The sequence below is a fragment of the Triticum dicoccoides genome, chromosome 3A, assembly GCF_002162155.2.
Source record: "Triticum dicoccoides isolate Atlit2015 ecotype Zavitan chromosome 3A, WEW_v2.0, whole genome shotgun sequence".
NCBI classification, from domain to species: domain Eukaryota; kingdom Viridiplantae; phylum Streptophyta; class Magnoliopsida; order Poales; family Poaceae; genus Triticum; species Triticum dicoccoides.
Genome location: NC_041384.1, coordinates 647095828 through 647117366, shown reverse-complemented (window position 1 = coordinate 647117366; position 21539 = coordinate 647095828). Strand labels below are relative to the sequence as shown.

The following is a 21539-nucleotide window of genomic DNA, read 5'->3' as shown; positions in this document are numbered from 1 at the left end:
GGACTTATCGTGTTATCCTCTGCGTTCTGCGAGGTACTAGGTACCAGTGCCGCAGTGCGTGCCAGTGTGTGGTTGTGGGCCTTGTGGCGTGCGTACAGTAGGCAAATACGTACGTACGACTGGACACTCTGCTCTGCTTGTGGAACATGCGTCTCAGCCAGACAGCCACCGTGTGGGGCGAGTGCACTCTCGCTACGTACGGCCCTAGTCGACTTACGAGGATATCTTCTTGCTACTCCACGACACAAGGTATCAGAACACGCGCACACGCACACGCACCCGCACCCGCACCCGCACCTGAGAGAGAGAGAGAGAGAGAGAGAGAGAAAGAGAGAGGTGGCGGCCGGTGGCATGAGCAGGGAGGCGAGGTGGAGCCTGGCCGGCGCGACGGCGCTCGTCACCGGCGGCAGCAAAGGGATCGGGTGCGCAATTCTATATAACCTTCTTACGTACACACATGCTATGTACACGTATACTCATGTGCTTCTGTGGCATCATGGTGTCGATCGATGCAACGCAGCCACGCGATCGTGGAGGAGCTGGCGGGGCACGGGGCGCGGGTACACACGTGCGCCCGGAGCGCGGCGGAGCTGGAGGAGTGCCGCCGCCGGTGGGAGGCCAGGGGCCTCCCGGTCACCGTCTCCGTCTGCGACGTCTCCCTGCGCGCACAGAGGGAGCAGCTCGTGGAGACGGTCAAGCAAGTCTTCGACGCCAAGCTCGACATACTGGTAACTAATAATAACTACATGGACTTGTACTTGGCCCTCTTTCTGAGAGTACTTACAATAGGAGTAACATAGATAGATGGTAAAATCACATATCTCTAGGCAAAATAGATGGAGAATGTGACGAGTAATTAATGAGGGAATATGGGTATGTGATAACATAGTTAGTTATTGCAACATCAAATATAACAAGACAAGATGAGTCTACAACCTAATAAATAAAATATTACATGACACCACACATATGTTACTTCAAGATAGTAATATAGAACAGTAACATATGCTAATCTTACTACCCATGACTAGTCTAAAATCTCCAGAGTTCGTATGTTCAACCTGATTAAGTTTAGATTGAGATCAGGCCAGCCGTCCAGAGACTGCAATTGGGCTCTAAAATTCCACCCAATCCAAAGAGGTTCATATAGGTTTTACACTTTACGGGGCTGACCATTCCTATTGTACATATTCAGGTGAACAACGCGGCGCAGGCTCTTGCCAAGGCGGCAGTGGAGTGCACATCGGAGGAGTACACGCACCTCATGTCGACCAACCTAGAGCCGTGCTTCCACCTCAGCAAGCTCACGCACCCCTTGCTCCTCGGGGCCTCCATCGCCGGAGGAGGTAGCATCGTCAACATATCCTCCATTGGGGGCACGCTTGGGTTCCCGGGCTACGCACTTTACGGTATCACAAAAGGTAGTATGCGCTATTCCCTCCAGTTTTCCTACTTCTGAAATTCCAGTACTATTATTATCTCGATAAATAGTCAGAGGGATACTTCAAAATTACATCATCCATCCATGTTAAAAATGAAACTTTGAAATGATGACAGTTTAAAAAATAGTGGGTTAATCCGTACTTTAAAGATCATGTCAATGTCCAAAACAGAGGTCATGTTTTCATTTAATATATTTGTAAGGTCCAAAAAATGAATGTTGTATTTCTCGATACAAATTCACATGCATGATTTTAGGTGTTCAATCTCAATATTTCTAGATACCAACAGTCAATTGATCATTTTGAAAATTTGAGTCTTTGCATGCCTCATACGACGATGTTCTTTCGAGACGACCGCACTACAACATTTTAACTATCCAATCTAACTATTTGTGAAAATAAATACTCAAAGAAGCTCTAATTGAAGGTGCTCATCGCCATAACCAGAAGTTGATCCAAATTTCAACTTAGGCATAAAACTCACATATGTTTTTTGCCTCTAATTTTACCGCCTGACATGCAGGAGGGATCAACCAGCTCACGCGGAGCCTTGCTACCGAGTGGGCCCAGAACAAAGTTCGAGTGAATTGCGTTGCCCCGGGCGTGACCAAGAGTGACATGTTAAACAGTGTATGCACCGACCGTGTCTTTTTAAAAGTACATTAAAGAAAATACACAATCAGAACTATTTAACCAAATTAGTTATGAGTTATGACCTTTTTACGTGTATAGTACTACCTCCGTCTAAGTTAATAAGTCATTCGCATAGTTCTAGGTCATCGATTTGAGGAATTGAATATATGTTGTATGTCATGAAAAGTATATCACTAGATTTCTACACGGATGTAGTTTCTAAATATATATTTTTTGTTACATATAACACATATTTAATTTCTCAAATCGATGATCTAGAACTACGCGACTGACTTATTCATCTAGACGGAGGTAGTACTGGTGATTAGAGACGACGAGTTCGCAGAATCCTACTACACAACTCTTTAGTATCGGTTTTTCTAAGAAACTAATCATTTGGAGAACTGATCATTTGTGTGTGGAACAGGTCGCACCCGACATTTTAGAGAAGGAGTTGGCGAAGGTTCCGATGCGGCGGGTAGGCGAGCCAGAGGACGTGGCTGCAGTGGTGTCATTCCTCTGCATGCCAGCGGCATCCTTCGTCACTGGGCAGGTCATCACCGTCGATGGTGGTCGAACAATTAGTGCCTAGTTAATTAATGGCACCTCACCGATAAAATCGTGTGCATGTTGATCAATTTATAAAGTAGCCGGTGAGTACTACCTCCGTCCCGTTAGTTTGAAAAACGTTCTTATATTATAAGACAAAAGGAGGAGTTAGCAAGGACCTGAGTGTTGTCCACTAGTATAATTATTTTGCTACATTTTTTATTTGTTTTTAGTTTTTATTGTATTTATAAAGTAGATTTGCGTATTTAACTAGCCAAGCAAGCGTGGCCGCACCCATGATGCATGATCTTGGATGTTGGCATTGCCGTTATTGTGCCTTGTGTACTTTTGTTGTACAAGTTATAAAGATGTGTACATTTTGGAACCGAACCGATATAGAGCACCATATAGTGGTGATATTCATCACATAGAGTGAAGCCTCTTAATTATTGATCTTTGGTATAATACATATAATTAATTCTTTTTCCCTAAACTTAAAAGGTAATTAACCATGGCACAATTGAACACAACTATTGGATCTTAACAGGGGTATTCAATTTTGCCCCGGATACGCACCTACATATATATGGTTCACATAACTATTAAACCATAAAGAGGCATATAATCAAGGACAAATCTTTGAATTGTCATGCCCAAAAAAAGAAAAATTCTCCATGGGGAAAGCTTAAACGTTGTAGAAGGGTGAACTATGTTCCTTGCCACAAGACCATCCAATGCATAAAAGCTTCCTATGCCCTTACTGTAGGAGCACCCAGTCGCCCAAAAGATTTAAATTATTACTACCACCATGCTAAAGAATTACGCGCAACGACAGAAATAAAATATCTAATGATTTCGTCTGATTCAAATCCCCCAACCCCAATGCCCAAACCAACAACCGGATCCGGACAAACAGGAGGTCGCGAGCATCCCAGGCCGGCAGGAAAGACCGATGAATGAGGGAGAGGACCGCCATCTTCAAATCAGGTCGAAGGGCAAACCCAAGATCGAGCTCCATGCTCTTCGTCATCACGCCACCCGGCGGCCATAAATGGCGCATACCAGCATTCCATGCCAATCCCCATCGTGGGGAAGGAGGCGCGTGCCCCAATATGACCGATCAAGTACCGAACGCACGACACCTCCGAGTTCTGCACACGTTCAACTCGATGACGTCCCTCGAACTCTGATCCAGCCGAGTGTTGAGGGAGAGTTTCGTCAGCACAACGGCGTGGTGACGATGATGATGTTCTACCGACGCAGGGCTTCACCTAAACACCGCTACATTATGATCGAGGTGGATTATGGTGGAGGGGGACACCGCACATGGCTAAGAGATCAAGAGATCAATTGTTGTGTCTATCGGGTGCCCCCTGGCCACGTATATAAAGGAGTGGAGGAGGGGAGGGGCCGGCCCTCTCTATGGCACGCCCTAGGGGAGTCCTACTCCCACCGGGAGTAGGATTCCCCCTTTCCTAGTAGAACTAGGATCCCTTCGAAGTAGTAGGAGTAGGAGAGAAGGAAAGGGAAGGGAAAAGGAGAAGGAAGGAAGGGGGCGCCCCCCTCCCTAGTCCAATTCGGACCAGCCCATGGGGAGGGGTGCGGCCCCCCTTTGAGGCCTTTCTCTCCTTTCCCGTATGGCCCATTAAGGCCCAATACGAATTCCCGTAACTCCCTGGTATTTCTGAAAATACCCGAATCACTTGGAACCTTTTCGATGTCCGAATATAGTCGTCCAATATATCGATCTTTACGTCTCGACCATTTCGAGACTCCTCATCATGTCCCCGATCTCATCCGGGACTCCGAACTCCTTTGGTACATCAAAACACATAAACTCATAATATAACTGTCATCGAACTTTAAGCGTGCGGACCCTACGGGTTCGAGAACTATGTAGACATGACCGAGACACGTCTCCGGTCAATAACCAATAGCGGAACATGGATGCTCATATTGGCTCCTACATATTCTACGAAGATCTGTATGGGTCAAACCGCATAACAACATACGTTGTTCTCTTTGTCATCGGTATGTTACTTGCCCGAGATTCGATCGTCGGTATCTCAATACCTAGTTCAATCTCGTTACCGGGAAGTCTCTTTACCCGTTCCGTAATACATTATCCCGCAACTAACTCATTAGTTGCAAGGCTTATAGTGATGTGCATTACCGAGTGGGCCCAGAGATACCTCTCCGACAATCGGAGTGACAAATCCTAATCTCGAAATACGTCAACCTAACAAGTACCTTCGGAGACACCTGTAGAGCACCTTTATAATCACCCAGTTATGTTGTGACGTTTGGTGGCACACAAAGTGTTTCTCCGGTAAACGGGAGTTGCATAATCTCATAGTCATAGGAACATGTATAAGTCATGAAGAAAGCAATAGTAACATACTAAACGATCGTGTGCTAAGCTAACGGAATGGGTCAAGCCAATCACATCATTCTCCTAATGATGTGATCCCGTTAATAAAATGACAACTCATGTCTATGGTTAGGAAACATAACCATCTTTGATTAACGAGCTAGTCAAGTAGAGGCATACTAGTGACACTTTGTTTGTCTATGTATTCACACATGTATTATGTTTCCGGTTAATACAATTCTAGCATGAATAATAAACATTTATCATGATATAAGGAAATAAATAATAACTTTATTATTGCCTCTAGGGCATATTTCCTTCAGTCTCCCACTTGCACTAGAATCAATAATCTAGTTCACATCGTCATGTGATTTAATACCAATAGTTCACATCACCATGTGATTAACACCCATAGTTCACATCGACATGTGACCAACACCCAAAGGGTTTATTAGAGTCAATAATCTAGTTCACATCGCTATGTGATTAACACCCAAAGAGTACTAAGGTGTGATCATGTTTTGCTTGTGAGAGCAATTTAGTCAACGGGTCTGCCACATTCAGATCCGTAAGTATTTTGCAAATTTCTATGTCAACAATGCTCTGCACAGAGCTACTCTAGACAATTGCTCCCACTTTCAATATGTATCTAGATTGAGATTCAGAGTCATCTGGATCAGTGTCAAAATTTGCATCGACGTAACCCTTTATGACGAACCTTTTGTCACTTCCATAATCGAGAAACATATCCTTATATCACTAAGGATAATTTTGACCAATGTCCAGTGATCTACTCCTAGATCACTATTGTACTCCTTTGCCAAACTCAGGGCAGGGTATACAATAGGTCTGGTACACAGCATGGCATACTTTATATAACCTATGGCTGAGGCATAGGGAATGACTTTCATTATCTCTCTATCTTCTGCCGTGGTCGGGTTTTGAGTCTTACTCAACTTCACACCTTGTAACACAGGCAAGAACTCTTTCTTTGACTGTTCCATTTTGAACTACTTCAAAATCTTGTCAAGGTATGTACTCATTGAAATACTTATCAAGCGTCTTGATCTATCTCTATAGATCTTGATGCTCAATATGTAAGCATCTTCACCGAGGTCTTTTTTGAAAAACTCCTTTCAAACACTCATTTATGCTTTGCAGAATAATTCTACATTATTTCCGATCAACAATATGTCATTTACATATATTTATCAGAAATGGTGTAGTGCTCTCACTCACTTTCTTGAATAATACAGGCTTCACCGCAAGTCTGTATAAAACTATATGCTTTGATCAACTTATCAAAGCGTATATTCCAACTCCGAGATGCTTGCACCAGTCCATTGATGGATCGCTGGAGCTTGCATATTTTGTTAGCACCTTTAGGATTGACAAAACCTTCTTTAATAAATCCTTTAAGGAATGCAGTTTTGTTTATCCATTTGTTGGATTTCATAAAATGCGGCAATTTGTTAACATGATCCGGACAGACTTAAGCATCGCTACGAGTGAGAAAATCTCATCATAGTCAACACCTTGAACTTTGTCAAAAACCTTTTTCGACAAGTCTAGCTTTGTATATAGTAACACTACTATCAGCGTCCGTCTTCCTCTTGAAGATCCATTTATTTTCTATGGCTTGCCGATCATCGGGCAAGTCAACTAAACTCCACACTTTGTTCTCATACATGGATCCCATCTCAGATTTCATGGCCTCAAGCCATTTCGTGGAATCTGGACTCATCATCGCTTCCTCATAGTTCATAGGTTCGTCATGGTCAATTAACATGACCTCCAGAACAGGATTACCGTACCACTCTGGTGCGGATCTCACTCTGGTTGACCTACGAGGTTCGGTAGTAACTTGATCTGAAGTTACATGATCACCATCATTAGCTTCCTCACTAATTGGTGTAGTAGTCACAGAAACAGATTTCTGTGATGAACTACTTTCCAATAAGGGAGCAGGTACAGTTACCTCATCAAGTTCTACTTTCCTCCCACTCACTTCTTTCGAGAGAAACTCCTTCTCTAGAAAGGATTCATTCTCAGCAACAAATATCTTGCGTTCGGATCTGTGATAGAAGGTGTACCCAACAGTTACTTTTGGGTATCCTATGAAGATGCACTTCTCCACTTGGGTTTGAGCTTATCAAGATGAAACTTTTTCACATAAGCATTGCAACCCCAAACTTTAAGAAACGGCAACTTTGGTTTCTTGCCAAACCACAGTTCATAAGGCGTCGTCTCAACGGATTTCGATGGTGCCATTTTTAATGTGAATGTAGCTGTCTTTAATGCACAACCTCAAAATTGTAGTGGTTAATCGGTAAGAAACATCATAGATTGCACTATATCCAATAATAGTACGGTTATGACGTTCGGACACACCATTATGCTGTGGTGTTCCAGATGGCATGAGTTTGTGAAACTATTCCACATTGTTTTAATTGAAGACCAAACTCGTAACTCAAATATTTGTCTCTGCGATCAGATCGTAGAAACTTTATTTTCTTGTCATGATGATTTTCCACTTCACTCTGAAGTTTTTGAACTTTTCAAATGTTTCAGACTTGTGCTTCATTAAGTAGATATTTGTTGGTGCGGCCACCCTTTGAGGCCTTTCTCTCCTTTCCTGTATGGCCCATTAAGGCCCAATACGAATTCCCGTAACTCCTCGATACTCCTGAAAATACCCGAATCACTCGGAACCTTTCCGATGTCCGAATATAGTTATCCAATATATCGATCTTTACATCTCGACCATTTCGAGACTCCTCGTCATGTCCCCGATCTCATCCGGGACTCCAAACTCCTTCGGTACATCAAAACACATAAACTCATAATATAATCGTCATCGAACTTTAAGCGTGCGGACCCTACGGGTTCGAGAACTATGTAGACATGACCGAGACACGTCTCCGGGCAATAACCAATAGCGGAACCTGGATGCTCATATTGGCTCCTACATATTATACGAAGATCTTTATCGGTCAAACCGCATAACAACATACGTTGTTCCCTTTGTCATCGGTATGTTACTTGCCCGAGATTCGATCGTCGGTATCTCAATACCTAGTTCAATCTCGTTATCGGCAAGTCTCTTTCCTCGTTCCGTAATACATTATCCCGCAACTAACTCATTAGTTGTAATGCTTGCAAGGCTTATAGTGATGTGCATTACCGAGTAGGCCCAGAGATACCTCTCCGACAATCGGAGTGACAAATCCTAATCTCGAAATACGCTAACCCAACAAGTACCTTCGGAGACACCTATAGAGCATCTTTATAATCACCCAGTTACGTTGTGACGTTTGGTGGCACACAAAGTGTTTCTCCGGTAAACGGGAGTTGCATAATCTCATAGTCATAGGAACATGTATAAGTCATGAAGAAAGCAATAGCAACATATTAAACGATCGTGTGCTAAGCTAACGGAATGGGTCAAGTCAATCACATCATTCTCCTAATGATGTGATCCCGTTAATCAAATGATAACTCATGTCTATGGTTAGGAAACATAACCATCTTTGATCAACGAGCTAGTCAAGTAGAGGCATACTAGTGACACTCTGTTTGTCTATGTATTCACACATGTATTATGTTTCCGGTTAATATAATTCTAGCATGAATAATAAACATTTATCATGATATAAGGAAATAAACAATAACTTTATTATTGCCTCTAGGGCATATTTCCTTCAACGGCGCGGGGGCCTAGGGTTTCCCTTGTGTATGACGTGACGTACTACCCAAGATCAAGGTACATAAAAGATTGAATATATCAGGTTAGCATGCAAATAAAGTACATGTTGCTATTATGTGCAAAAGTTGTGTGCCTACTTACTTACATGCCTCAATTTCTACCCATGGAAGACAAGTACAATGATAAACTCATAGAGTAAGCATGTGTTGCACCTTGTATACTTATCTAGAAGGCAAAAGGACAACATCTGCTAGAGCTAATCTTCCATGTAGAAACATCCTTAAGATGATCGTTCAACCCACTCGATGTTGGGGAGGGGGGAGGGGGATAACATACGTGAATAAGGAAACTAATATTAATTCACAACTTAATTTATTGCAGATAGATTTGAATTCTCTTGCGTGATGATGGAGCCGATAGCATTGAGAAACGGTCTAATCCTAGTAGGGCAAGTGTCATGCAACAAGCTTTTGGTACACTCTAACTATATGGATGTTATTGACACGATGGATAACTATGGAGACTCAATCGGTGTCGCTGCTGCAGTTTATGAAGAAGAATCCTTCCTTTTGTAGAGGTTTTGCTATTGTCAAGTTCGATCACTGACCTAGAGAAGCCAATCAAGTTAGCGCAGTTTTTAGCTCGTAATTCTAAGAGTTTTAGTGCTATTCTGTGGCAACAACATGAACCACCTGATGCAATATTCGCACAACTAACAAATGATGCAATTTTTATGCCATTTTGAATAAAGTCGCAACGACGGCTTTTCCTAAAAGGCACGTCAAGAGAGCTTTCTTAAAAAAAAAAAGAGAAAGGCCCACAGCCTCTGCATCTGGACGATGCATGCTACCATTTTATTAATTATTTTTAAAAGACCTTAAAAAAAATACAACAGTAAGTCTGAAGCCACCGTTTAGGCAACATCTGTCGCTACTCGTATCCATTTGATGAAGAGATGTTGATAGTCCGGGCCTAATACGAAACAGACCTCGCAACCAAGCCTAACATCTAAGACCTGAGGCCCCAACTAAGCCATTTGCTGGGTATGGGGAACACACCGGTCCGGCGCGCTCTCAGAGGTCGGCGCCGCCAACTGCCACCACTCCAACTACAGAGTTGTACTGATGCATCAATCTTGCCCAGTCTAGCTGTCGTCGACGTCACCACGACGCCAGACAACGCCACCTTCCTGCGCTCGTCCATCAACACACGCCCAGCAGCGAGACCCCGCTGCTCCATGCCGCTGAGACCCGCAGTTGTCGACGTGTCAGATGCAGCGCCGCTCCTTCTTCGCGAACACCACCTGCTACCACTGGTCCCATCCCCTCCACTTGTAGATCCTCTGCACTCCCAACAAAGCCTTAGTGCCCCTGACGACATCTCCAGAAACATCACGACGCGAAAAGCGCCGTTGCCGCCAAATCCGTAAAGTATTGAAGTTTTTCATCCGGTCGGGGATCAGGGTGGGTAGATTGGACCCTCAGTTGCGCCTTCATGAAGGAAAGCGGCGCCCATAGACGTCGCCGCCGCCGGGCCGGCCAGACTGGCCAAGGTTTTCCCAGACCCAAAGTACACCATCAGGGCCCACCACCACCGGAGCCTCCAGCCGCAAACCACCGGGACGGAGAACCGCGCAATAATTATCATCTACTCCCTCCGTTTCAAAATAGATGACTCAACTTTAGGGAGTAGATTACAGCGAAGCAATGATTCAAACTCCGCCAAAAGCTCCGACAAGTACATGTAACAATAAACTTTGGAGTATATAATTTTGCAAGGATAAGTCATCAGTGGTCAAAGCTGTAATAATGGAATCGACATCCGAAACGGCAGCTATTCTTGAGAAAACGCCAACCGCGTCCGTTTGCATGCATCGTCAATCGCCAATGGCCAATCCATCTCCCATTCACCGTGAACCAGTGATCGGTCTACAAATTGGAGTGTGGCTTGACTGTCTGGAGTAGGCAAATACGACTGGACACTATGATGCTCGGTGCTCGTGGAACATGTGTTTCTGCCACACACTGCCTACGCTACGTGTGAAGCGAGGTAACTCTCCCTACCTACGCCGCCACTCGCCCACTCCACAGCACAGAGTACCAGAACACGCGCACACACGCACAGAGAGAGAGAGAGATGGCGGCCGGTGGCATGAGCAGGGAGGAGAGGTGGAGCCTGGCCGGCGCGACGGCGCTCGTCACCGGCGGCAGCAAAGGGATCGGGTACGTGATCATACTGTAATCTAATCGGCTAGCTTAGGTAGGAAGATGCAATTTACTGCACTATAGTCGTTGATCGACCGATCGATGCATATATTCATGTGCTTATCGATGGGTGGAGAACAGCCACGCGATCGTGGAGGAGCTGGCGGGGCACGGGGCGCGGGTGCACACGTGCTCCCGGAGCGCGGCGGAGCTGGAGGAGTGCCGCCGCCGGTGGGAGGCCAAGGGGCTCCCGGTCACCGTCTCCGTCTGCGACGTCTCCCTGCGCGCCCACAGGGAGCAGCTCGTGGAGACGGCCAAGCAAGTCTTCGACGGCAAGCTCGACATACTGGTAAGTCGTCTTCCTGAAATCTCCAGAGTTTGCCAGTTCAATCTGATGAACTTCGGATTGAGATTGCAAATGGGCTCTAAAATTCCACCCAATCCAAAGAGGTTGGTCTGGACATAAAGGGCTAAGTGTTTTCGCTGGATCATTCCTACTGTATATATGCAGGTGAACAACGCGGCGCAGATTCTAGCCAAGCCGGGCGTGGAGTGGACATCGGAGGAGTACTCGCACCTCATGGCAACCAACCTAGAGTCGTGCTTCCACCTGAGCCAGCTCGCGCACCCCTTGCTCCTCGGGGCCTCCATCGCTGGAGGAGGGAGCATTGTCAACATATCCTCCCTTGGGGGCACACTTGGGTTCCCGGGCCTCGCAATTTACAGTATGACAAAAGGTAACTCCCTCCGGTCTTCCTGTTTTGAAATTTGAGTATTATTATAGCGCCCATTTTAAAACTGAAACTTTCAAATAATGACGGTTTCAGAAAATAGTGATTTAATTTGTACTTTAAAGATCAGGTAAATGTCTGAAACAACAACCATGCTTTCATTTCTATGTTTGTAGAGTCCAAAAAATTGAATGGTGCACTTTCCGATGCAAATTCACACACATGATTTTAGGTGTTCAATCCAATCTCAATATTTCTAGATATCGATAGTCAAGTGACTATTTTGAAAATTTGAATCTTTCCTTGTCTCAAGCGACAATGTTTTTTCGAGACGAAATCGCACTATAACTTTTTAGCTATCCAATCTAACTACTTGTATAAAAACTCAAAGAAGCTCTAACTGAAGGTATTCATAACCACGACTCGATCCAACTTTCAAGTGAGGCATAAGACTGACATCTCTTTTTTTGTCTCTAATATACCAGGAGGAATTAACCAGCTTACAAGGAGCCTTGCTACCGAATGGGCCCAAAACAAGATCCGAGTGAATTGCGTCGCCCCGGGCGCGACCAAGAGTGACATGTTAAACAGTGTAGGCACCTACCGAGTCTTCATTAAAATTACATTCAAAAAATACACAAACAAAACCATTTAGCCTAATTAGTTATGACTTTTTACGTATATAGTAGGATTCTCTTATACTGTCATTTTTCAAAGAAACAAATCATTTGGAGAACTGATCATTTGTGCGTGGAACAGCTTCCACCGGAAATTAAAGAGACCGAGTTGGCGAGGACTCCGATGCGGCGGGCAGGCGAGCCAGAGGAGGTGGCTGCAGTGGTCTCGTTCCTCTGCATGCCGGCGGCATCTTTGGTCACCGGCCAAGTCATCGCTGTCGATGGTGGTCGAACAATTAGTGCGTAGTTAATTATTAAGAGGGCCTCATCGATTAAACTCTTCTGCATGCAGATTCAGTAATAAAGTAGCAAGTACTCCCTCCGTCACAGTTTATAGGGCGTCTAGCCCAGATCGCTGGAACCAAGGGATGCAGCGATTGGCTCCATTTCATCTATAGCATAGTTAATTGTATGCGCCTAATTAGCTGAGAAGTTAATGATTCGGTAAACCCCACCTCCAATAAACGAGCAGCCTCCTTGCATGCATTGGTGGAGACCAATTCCACACCTGTTCACACCCCAGGTTTCCACCCCACGTTCACACCATGCATGCAGCTAGTACTAGTACTCCTAATTACTCATGCATGGTGTACTACTAGGCAGTAAATGAAACGCGCCTTAATCCTTCTCAATTCTGAAAATGCATGAAATCTGAAAGGTGCCTTATAAACTGTGACGGAGGGAGTAGTTAGCAAGCACCTGAGTGTTGTCCCCTAGTACAATTATTTTGCTACATTGTTGTTAGTTTTTAATGTATTTCTAAAGTAGATTTGTCTATTTTACTTCCTCCTTTCCGGTTTATAAGGCTCAATTCAAAAATCTCACCAGCCAAGGTAGATGATGAGTGGTGGAATATTTTTTGTAGTTTGAAAAACACTCAACTAATGCTCTTGTTTTCCTCAAAAAATTATGTTTACGAATGCATTAATTACAATGCATGTATGCATAAAGTGCATGCATTGGTCAGTTTTATCTTAATACTTGCATACAATGATTTAATGCACCTTGAAGTCTGAACATGTGATGGGGAACAACCAAATTGAGCCTTATAAAATGGAGAAACTAAAATTTTAAAATAAGCTCTATAAACCGGAAAGGAGGGAGTACTAGCTAAGCAATCGTGAACGCACACATGATGCATGATGTTGGATGTTGCGAAATTTCGCAGGGGCACGTGCGTGCGGAATTCGCAGGGGCATGTATCTACGTTGTGATCCGTGCACACGTATTTTGCGGAAATTCATTGAAAAATGGATGAAAATTCTTACGTACCTCCTCCTCTCAGCTCTCCTCATCTAGGCAACGGGCACCATGGTCCCTTATAACATTGATGTTATGTTGGAACGTGAATGTCGTTTTTTTTTGTGTTTGACCACTATATTGCGAAAGAAGAGGCATATGCATTGCTCGAATTTAAATAGCTCCAAAGTCCATTATTTATTTGTTATTTATGCAATGTTGCAACTCATATGTTTCAGTTAGGTTTCTCACCACTCTAGTACTCCATCTTTTTTTTTACTTTGCATTTTAGTTTTGTCCTAAGTGAATCTTTACTTTTATAAGTTTGAAAGTTTATAAAAATAATATTAAAATTTATAATAACAAATATATATAATGTGAATATATATTCGATGATGAATCTACTGGCATTGATTCCGTATTGTAAATGTTCATAAATTTTTACTATAAACTTGGCCAAACTTTATTATATTGTAAAGTAATACTACTCCGTCCCATAATGTAAGATATTTTTTAACACTACACTAGTGTCAAAAGACGTCTTATATTATGGGATGGGAAGCATAAATTAGGACAAAAAGCAAATATGCAGAGTATCCAGGGAAGCTATTGAGGTGTAAGCCTTTATAACACTGTAAAGAACTTATCTAACATTTTTAAGAAGTTGATTCCCACTACTAGTAATTCTCTTAGCATGTACACTGTCCACGTCATCAACCTACCACGTCAGCAGTTCCTCATCCATGCACCCACTCATGAGACATGCATCCTTCCACCCTAGATGCAAGAAATAATTAGGAAAAAAATATGTCTATCACTAGACTCCTATCCAGCCACGTCCATATTTAGAGGGCTGGAAAATTAGAGAATTAATGCAGCATGCACACTATTGCCAGGAATAAATCTAGCCTTGATTGGAGCGATGAGGGGCACAACACAAATAACAATGCATGCCCGGGAAAGAAGGATCTGATTGGGCTATTCATGTGCATGTGGATCATGCTAGGGAGAGGAATCGAGAGAAAGAAGGCACATACTCCCTCCATTTCTTTTTAGCCTTGCATATAAGATTTGGTCAAAGTCAAACTTTATCAACTTTGGCTAAGTTTATAGAAAAAAATAATCAAGATTCATAATAAGAAATCAATATTGTTAGATGCATCATGAAATTAATTTTCGTACCATATAGCTTTAGTGTTGTAGATGTTGATATTTTTTCCAACAAAGTTGGTCAAACTTTATAAAGTTTGACTTTGACCAAATCTTATATGCAGACTAAAAAGAAACGGAGAGAGTACAATAACTGCACGAGTTTTAAGGGATTAGGCTGTGCATGCGCTAATTTTTTTCCATAACTGAAGGAATATTATTGGCCATCTCCTGAACCGCCGTCTTATTGCCCTATTAATCTTATCTAATCAACGAACCCCCGAAGGTTCATTCATCTCCCTGGACGAATAAAGCTCCAACTATTCCTTCATGAAAAGGAAACAACACGAATCGGTTCTTCCCATGTTTCGTCTATCTCTACCTCTTTCTCTTCGTATTGCACCACGGCCGGCCAAGCTTTCACAAGTCGATCGTCACCGTCGGAGACCCAAGCACTACTGCCGGATCAGAGCCTCGTGATCCTTCCCTTTATCTTCACCTCTCCTGAAGCCCGGTGATCCCTGTCGTCGTGTGAGCTATGATGGTCCAAGACTACGCCCAGGCGTCCACCTGGCGAGCTATATTGTGCCCAACTGCAATCCCGCATCTCTCTGTCTCCCCCCTCTCACACATGTTAGTTTAGTATTTTGTACTATTATTGCTCTGGGCAGATTATTTTGTAGAATCACAAGTTCACAACATATATCATATAATTTTCAGGTAATTTGTTCATTTTCAGGTATTCCATTCTGAATTTTATGGTTCGTTCTGTTCTATTACTCGAGTGATACAATTGTGTGATTGACATTTTTGTTCTTCCCAAATTGTAGGGTTCTACTGTTGTCACAACAATCACCTGCATATACAAATGAAAGGAAATATGAAATATTCTTATTAACATACTTGCATTCTCTCTGAAATTTAGTTTAACTATATGGTGCCTATAGCCCTACTACTGTACTACATGCTTACTAACAAATATTATCTTGAATCGTTATGAGAAAATTTTCATCCCAATATATGTTAGTTCTCTTAATGTTGGCAACGCATTCTTTTCGTTATGCAAATATGGAGATACTCTATAATATATTAATTTGTCGGACTTTTTATACCATTCAAATGTTCAAATAGACATATGTTTATATTTCCTTTCATAAGTTTCCCTATTTCTCACTTCATAAATCCTCCTATACAGTACTAAAAATTCCTGCAGCAACACGCGGGGTAAAATCTAGTCAACGTAATTATTTGGTTTAATCGTTTAAGCATGCAACATGCGTGTATGTCAGTTGGTAATATAGCAGCACCTGGCTTAAGAAAACAACTTGTCTGGGTGGTGTAGTTGGTTATCACGTTAGTCTCACACACTAAAGGTCCCCAGTTCGAACCTGGGCTTAGACAACTTTTTTTAATGTTTTTTAAAAAGCATATAGGAGTAGCTCGTTAATTTGGTTTGAGATTAATCCACTTAATCACATTTAATCTCCTAAATGCATGGTTCATCTAAAAAAGAAGCCAACAAAATTATATTAATGGCATATGCAAGAGTTAAAGAATTGACTTGCTCAAATTATTCATGTTATATACCCCTTTCGTCTAAAGCATATACTCTTGTAGAAAATCAATAATCATACTTGTATGTACAGTACTTGACCACTAGTTAATTAGTAACGACGTTAAAAAAGATGTGAATGGCACCATTATATTTTTCATTCACAACTGTATCACAGCATATATTTGTCATGGTTTACTTGCATACATCTTTTATCGATTGCCAATATCACTAACTAGAAAAAAAATATGTTAACAATTTGTTCTTTCGTACGTGTCGCGCCGACTCACGGCGTGCGGAGCGGCTGGTCGAGCCGCTGGCCTTCATCTTCTTCTTCATCGCCGTGCGGGCCGGTGGGTCATCGTCCTCAGCAGAGTCGAGGTCGATCTGCCAGGTACGACGGCCTGGCTCCGGCGCCCTTACTGGCATTGTGCACCGCTTCTTCCTCCTCCGCCTTAGGCTCCCCGTAGATGACCGCCGGTGGCGCGATAGCCGTCTCCCAGTACACTGCGGCGCGACGGTCATCAGGAACCCAGTGGGTATTGTACTTGCACCACTTCTTCCTTTGTTTAGCATCGTCGGAGACGGACTGATTCATGGCCCGGCGAATGATGTCAACTGCCATCACGCCCTTCGTTGGGTCAGGAACCAGCATCTTCAGCTCTTCTGCAGTGGCCTTCATGAGCACTGCATTAGCTTCCTTCTGCATCTCAGGCATGGAGCCGAAGTTCGAGCACACCTCCATGGTGTTCTCGAACTGGGTCCGGTCACTAGCCGTCCACCCAAGGAAGAAGGCCCTCCAGCCAATACCCCAAGGGAAGGGGTTGGCGTTGGAGCTGGAGCTAGAGCTCATGGCGATGGGGAGGAGGAAGGTTGTCAGTGAGAGAAGAGAGGGGGTGGGTAAGTAGTCGTGGGCAGGGTGAGTAAAATATAGGAGGGATTGAGAGGAGGAGAAGAGTGACAGTCATGCCGTTTTAACTACACGCTCTTCAATTAGCCATGAACTTTGTGTTGTGCTTGACTCCATGAATTATGTGCAGATCGAGGAGAGCAATGAGATTGGCACGGAGGTGCTCCCGGCCGTTGACAACAAGGACAAGCAGCCCCTTCACCCAATGTCCGATGAGGTTGTGCTGCCGCCCCCCGCCGAGGAAGACCCATTACCTACTATTACATGGAATAGTCAGAATCTGCCAGTATCAAACCCTGAGCAGAATACAGTCAGCATCAACCATACATACAGTGAACCGCCTAGTAATTAAGGGTGAGAAGCATTAGTATTTGCAAGGGACACAAATATTCCATCTCTTAAAACTGAAAATGAAAAGAAAGATGGAGCGAATACATCCGTTTATTATTTTGAGCTACAAGGAACTCAGAAAAACCTTGGACCAAACACATCATAAGTTTAAGTCACAACATCAAATGTTACAGAGTAGTCTTTGCTATTGCACAGTTGTCTAGAGCTATCTAAGCCCGCGGACAAAATCCATTTTGTGCATGTGGTGCGGTAGCCTTGCACAATTTAATGAATGTATATTGAAATCCTATACGACAATAAACTCAATCACACATGTGAATATGAATCTAGGCGAGCTACTACGGTGATATGCTACGATACTGGCTAGATTTTTCCCGATGCCTGTAATTCCAAGAAATAAAATGACAGCCTACACATCCATACATCTATCTTTGTACACACCACCTAACACACGTTTCTTCTCTATCATTTTCAAGTGAATATTCAACAACATACATAGTAGTGTGGTTATATATATAGTGCTTCGATACAGTATGTGCCTGGAAATGTCAGGCCAAATTTAATGATGGTATAAGGTGTCTGGTGGTTGATGTCTGAATCAATTATCCAGGATTTCTCACAGTACAATTTTTTAAAGTAGAATGAATGTTAGGGAGATGGTTCATTAGCCTTTTTCTGCATCTGCCTTTTTCTGTTCCATTTGAGGCCAACACAACTAATACAACCAACTTATGGTCTCAAAAATTCAACATGAAGGATGTACAAACAACTAGGTCAGCCACAATATCACGAGATAGATGAAGTGCCATATAGCCCGTATGTTCCAAAATAAGTGATGCTTTAGACTTTCCCGTTTTTCTGCAATTGAACTGAACACAAAATCAGCAGGGATATACCTAATTATGAATCAGGCCGCACAAGCAAATTAAATCGCCAAGCAAGGCATACCTGTATTCCTGGAGCAGGAGATTAATTAAAGACACCTCATGCTTCATAGGTGGATGGAAACCGACCAAAATTCTTTGTTGGTGGAGACAATGAACCTCTAGCTGCGATATCATCTTCAGATCTGTTCTGAAAGAGATGATCAGACTATATCTGTTCTAGAGAGAAACAAAGTATCAAGCTGAAGAGACCTACACAATTACCGGCCAAGTTGGTTTGTAAACTTATCATTTCTTTTCTGTAGCGACGAACTACTTTTGCTGTTTATATGCTGAAAATAAAAATATATTTGAATTCTGCCATCGACATTTAGTATGATTTGCATGTGTTTTAGTTCCTGAAACCTATCGATATCTCGGAGTTTTCTGGGCAGACATGTAAAAATAAAGATAAACTGGTTCGACAAGATTGCCACGAAGTAATTTTTATTGATGCAAATCATAATATACATCCAGAAACTCGAAACAGACATAGTATCCATTGCGTGCAGCTAAGCCAGCCAGCTAGTTCCTACATCCAGAAGGCTACAGGAGAAAACCCGGTGATATGCTTGGACAACACATAGGAGTTGGTGGTGCGATTGATGGTTTGCAACTCTCCATTATGAGAGTACTTGAGGCCAAACTTGGTCATAAGGAGCATGCAACCATCACAATCACCTAAGGCGTCCTCATACTCCACTTCCTCGCGTACCACACACTCCACAAGGCAAAATCTGGCATTGCCCATGCATGTTAGAGTGGCATATGAGGCCGCTCGTTTCCTCTCCGGGACCTTGTGGAACAACTTCCCCTTGACAATCTTCCACTCCGGCTGCATGGTACTTGCGCGGCTGCGGGGGGCGACTTGGCAGGCGCAGATGTAGCCATCCTCGTGAAGGCCAACCCATCCGTCCAGCGTCTTGTCATAGTAGCCCTGGCCTTGGAAAGGCAAGGCCCATTCCCCATGAAACCTCCACTCGCAGTAGCCGGTGTCGAAAGAGAAGGTCCGGCGCTTGAGATTGTACTTGTTGACCCCAGACATGAAGATGGTGCGTCCATCAGGGTGCACGGCGTAGGAGGCGATCCATTCATCCTCCTCGAACGGGGGTGGTGAGGGCACACTTGTCCATGACCAGCTCATGGTATGAGGATTTGGAGATTCCCAAGACATCACCTCAAAGGAGTGCTGCTGATTCCTATGGTGAAAACTCAGCGCATACAGCATATCCGCAGTGGCCACGGAGGTGTGGAAGTCACCTACCAGTGGACCGGGGAGTGGAGGGCCGACGGCGAGTCCTGTTCTTTTCGTATCATAGAAAAGTGTGGGAGCCTGGCCACAGCGTGGGTTGGTGACGATGACGATGTTGCTGCCCAGGACCGCAAAGCGCATTGGAAAACCAGGCGCCGGCGACACCAACCGGAGGACCGGTGGCTGGCCAAGGTCCGCGTCATCGTCGTCAGCGTCGATCTTGTGAATGCTGAACCCATCTTTCCAGTCATCCAGTACCAGATAGAGGTGCTTCTGATCAGAACGTCGTGACCTTTTGCGGGCGCAGTTTGCCTGTTTCTCCTCTCCCTGGAGCCGCTTAGACATCCTGGGTTTTTTTGATCTGCTGCTCCCACTGTTTGCACGCAGTATATATATAGAGAGAGAGGCCTAAAGACTGGATCCTTTGTTGCGCTCGGGGCTTCAGCCCAATTGTAGTCGAATTCGGAGGCAAGATTGCGTACCTGACCTGGATTCCGTGTCGGACGCGGTCCAATCAGATCTACCTGACATTGAATAGGAGCCGGACGCGGCCGAATCAGAACCAGATGGTCGCTGGGCGGAGTATACTCCCTCCATTTCTTTTTAGTCTGCATATAAGATTTGGTCAAAGTTAAGCTTTGTAAAGTTTGACTAACTCTATATTAAAAATATAAACATTGACAATATGAAATCAACGTTATCAGATGCACCACGAAATGTATTTTCATACTATATAGTTTTAATATTGTAGATGTCCATATTTTTATATATAAATTTGGTCAAACTTTGTGTAGTTTGACTTTGACCAAATCTTATATGCGGAGTAAAAAGAAACGGAGGGAGTATATAGCAAAAAAGCAACCACATTAGACTGGTCATAGTGGGGAATAACTTAGACTAGTATCATGCATATGACACTAGTTTATGTTACTATCTTCATAGTGCTAAGTGTTATAGAAGTAGTATCATATATGGTTGCATTTATTAGCTTATAGACTTAACATTTCTTGAGAAGCGCTATGTGATGGTAACATAATATGTTACTCCAAACACCTCTCTCCTCATTAACTAGGTGCCACATAAGCAAATTTGTCTTGGGATGTGTTATGTTACTAAGAGCAAGTACAATAGTCCTATTCAGCAGGCTGCAACAGAGTTCACATCAGCAAAAATCTGAGCTGGAGAGAAAAAAAGAAAGGAGAGAGAAGGAGCGGGCTCTTCGTGAAGCGCCGGGCTAAGACACAGAACACAAGAGCCTTCCGCCTGCTCGCAGCCCGATGCGAGCGCTAGTGCCGCCGCTTCCGATCCCGTGCGTCTCCCTTGCCTCGTGCGCTTCTCCTTCCACCTCCGCGCGCGAAATCCATCTTCCCCTCGCTCCAAATCGCTTGGTGCGCGCCAAATCGAAGCTTTAAAGCCTCCAGCTTCCCCCAAATCGCCACCACCCCAAACCCTAGAACATCCGCCGGCGCCGCATCAAGGAGATGGGTCAGCAGTCCAAAAGGACGCGTGCGCCGACACCTCAGGTCGTCCCGCCGTCGCTGCCTCAATTCCTTCCGCCGTTGATGCCGCATCTCGTCCCGCCGTCGGCGCCACACCTCGTCCCGCCACCACGCCAGCCCGGACCAGGTGCCTCGATTCCTCCACGGCCACCAAAGGCAGCGGCGGCCTCTGCACCATGCTGGCTCCCCCAGACACAAGGCCCTTTGTGGTACACGAATGTTGATGATCTGAATCCAGAAGCATGGTATGTGTTCTCCCCCTGTTTACTAGTACAGTCTTGCTATGATAGCCTTCTGTTTGATACATTTCACCTGTTTATGCATATCTGGTTAGTTAGTACTGTCATGCAA

At 43.9% G+C, this 21539-nt stretch overlaps 3 protein-coding genes and 1 non-coding gene across 5 annotated transcripts; 3 read left to right on the top strand and 1 right to left on the bottom strand.

The window, feature by feature from the left end:
* The first annotated feature begins 249 nt into the window (after positions 1-249).
* Positions 250-3018, top strand: LOC119269911 (noroxomaritidine/norcraugsodine reductase-like). Of its 2 annotated transcripts, none has more exons than XM_037551842.1 (4): positions 250-422; positions 521-728; positions 1196-1421; positions 2503-3018. In XM_037551842.1, the coding sequence occupies exons 1-4, from the start codon at positions 352-354 to the stop codon at positions 2658-2660; spliced, it is 663 nt and encodes a 220-aa protein (XP_037407739.1). In that variant the 5' UTR covers positions 250-351; the 3' UTR covers positions 2661-3018. The 2 variants fall into 2 exon arrangements, with proteins under 2 accessions (XP_037407739.1, XP_037407738.1); XM_037551841.1 differs by adding an exon at positions 1966-2072 and having other exon boundaries at positions 314-728.
* Positions 286-13097, top strand: LOC119269910 (noroxomaritidine/norcraugsodine reductase-like). The gene is made up of 6 exons (XM_037551839.1): positions 286-336; positions 10834-10923; positions 11047-11254; positions 11417-11642; positions 12122-12228; positions 12396-13097. Exons 2-6 carry the CDS (start codon positions 10838-10840, stop codon positions 12558-12560), a joined length of 792 nt encoding a protein of 263 aa, XP_037407736.1. The 5' UTR covers positions 286-336; positions 10834-10837; the 3' UTR covers positions 12561-13097.
* A 2931-nt stretch (positions 13098-16028) lies between these two features.
* TRNAV-CAC lies at positions 16029-16102 on the top strand. The gene has a single exon. It is a non-coding gene; the product is annotated as a tRNA-Val (tRNA).
* Positions 16103-18876: 2774 nt separating this feature from the next.
* On the bottom strand, positions 18877-20034 carry LOC119272744. Its single transcript, XM_037554152.1, has one exon. It carries the CDS (start codon positions 20032-20034, stop codon positions 18970-18972), a length of 1065 nt encoding a protein of 354 aa, XP_037410049.1. The 3' UTR covers positions 18877-18969.
* Between the last annotated feature and the right edge of the window lie 1505 nt (positions 20035-21539).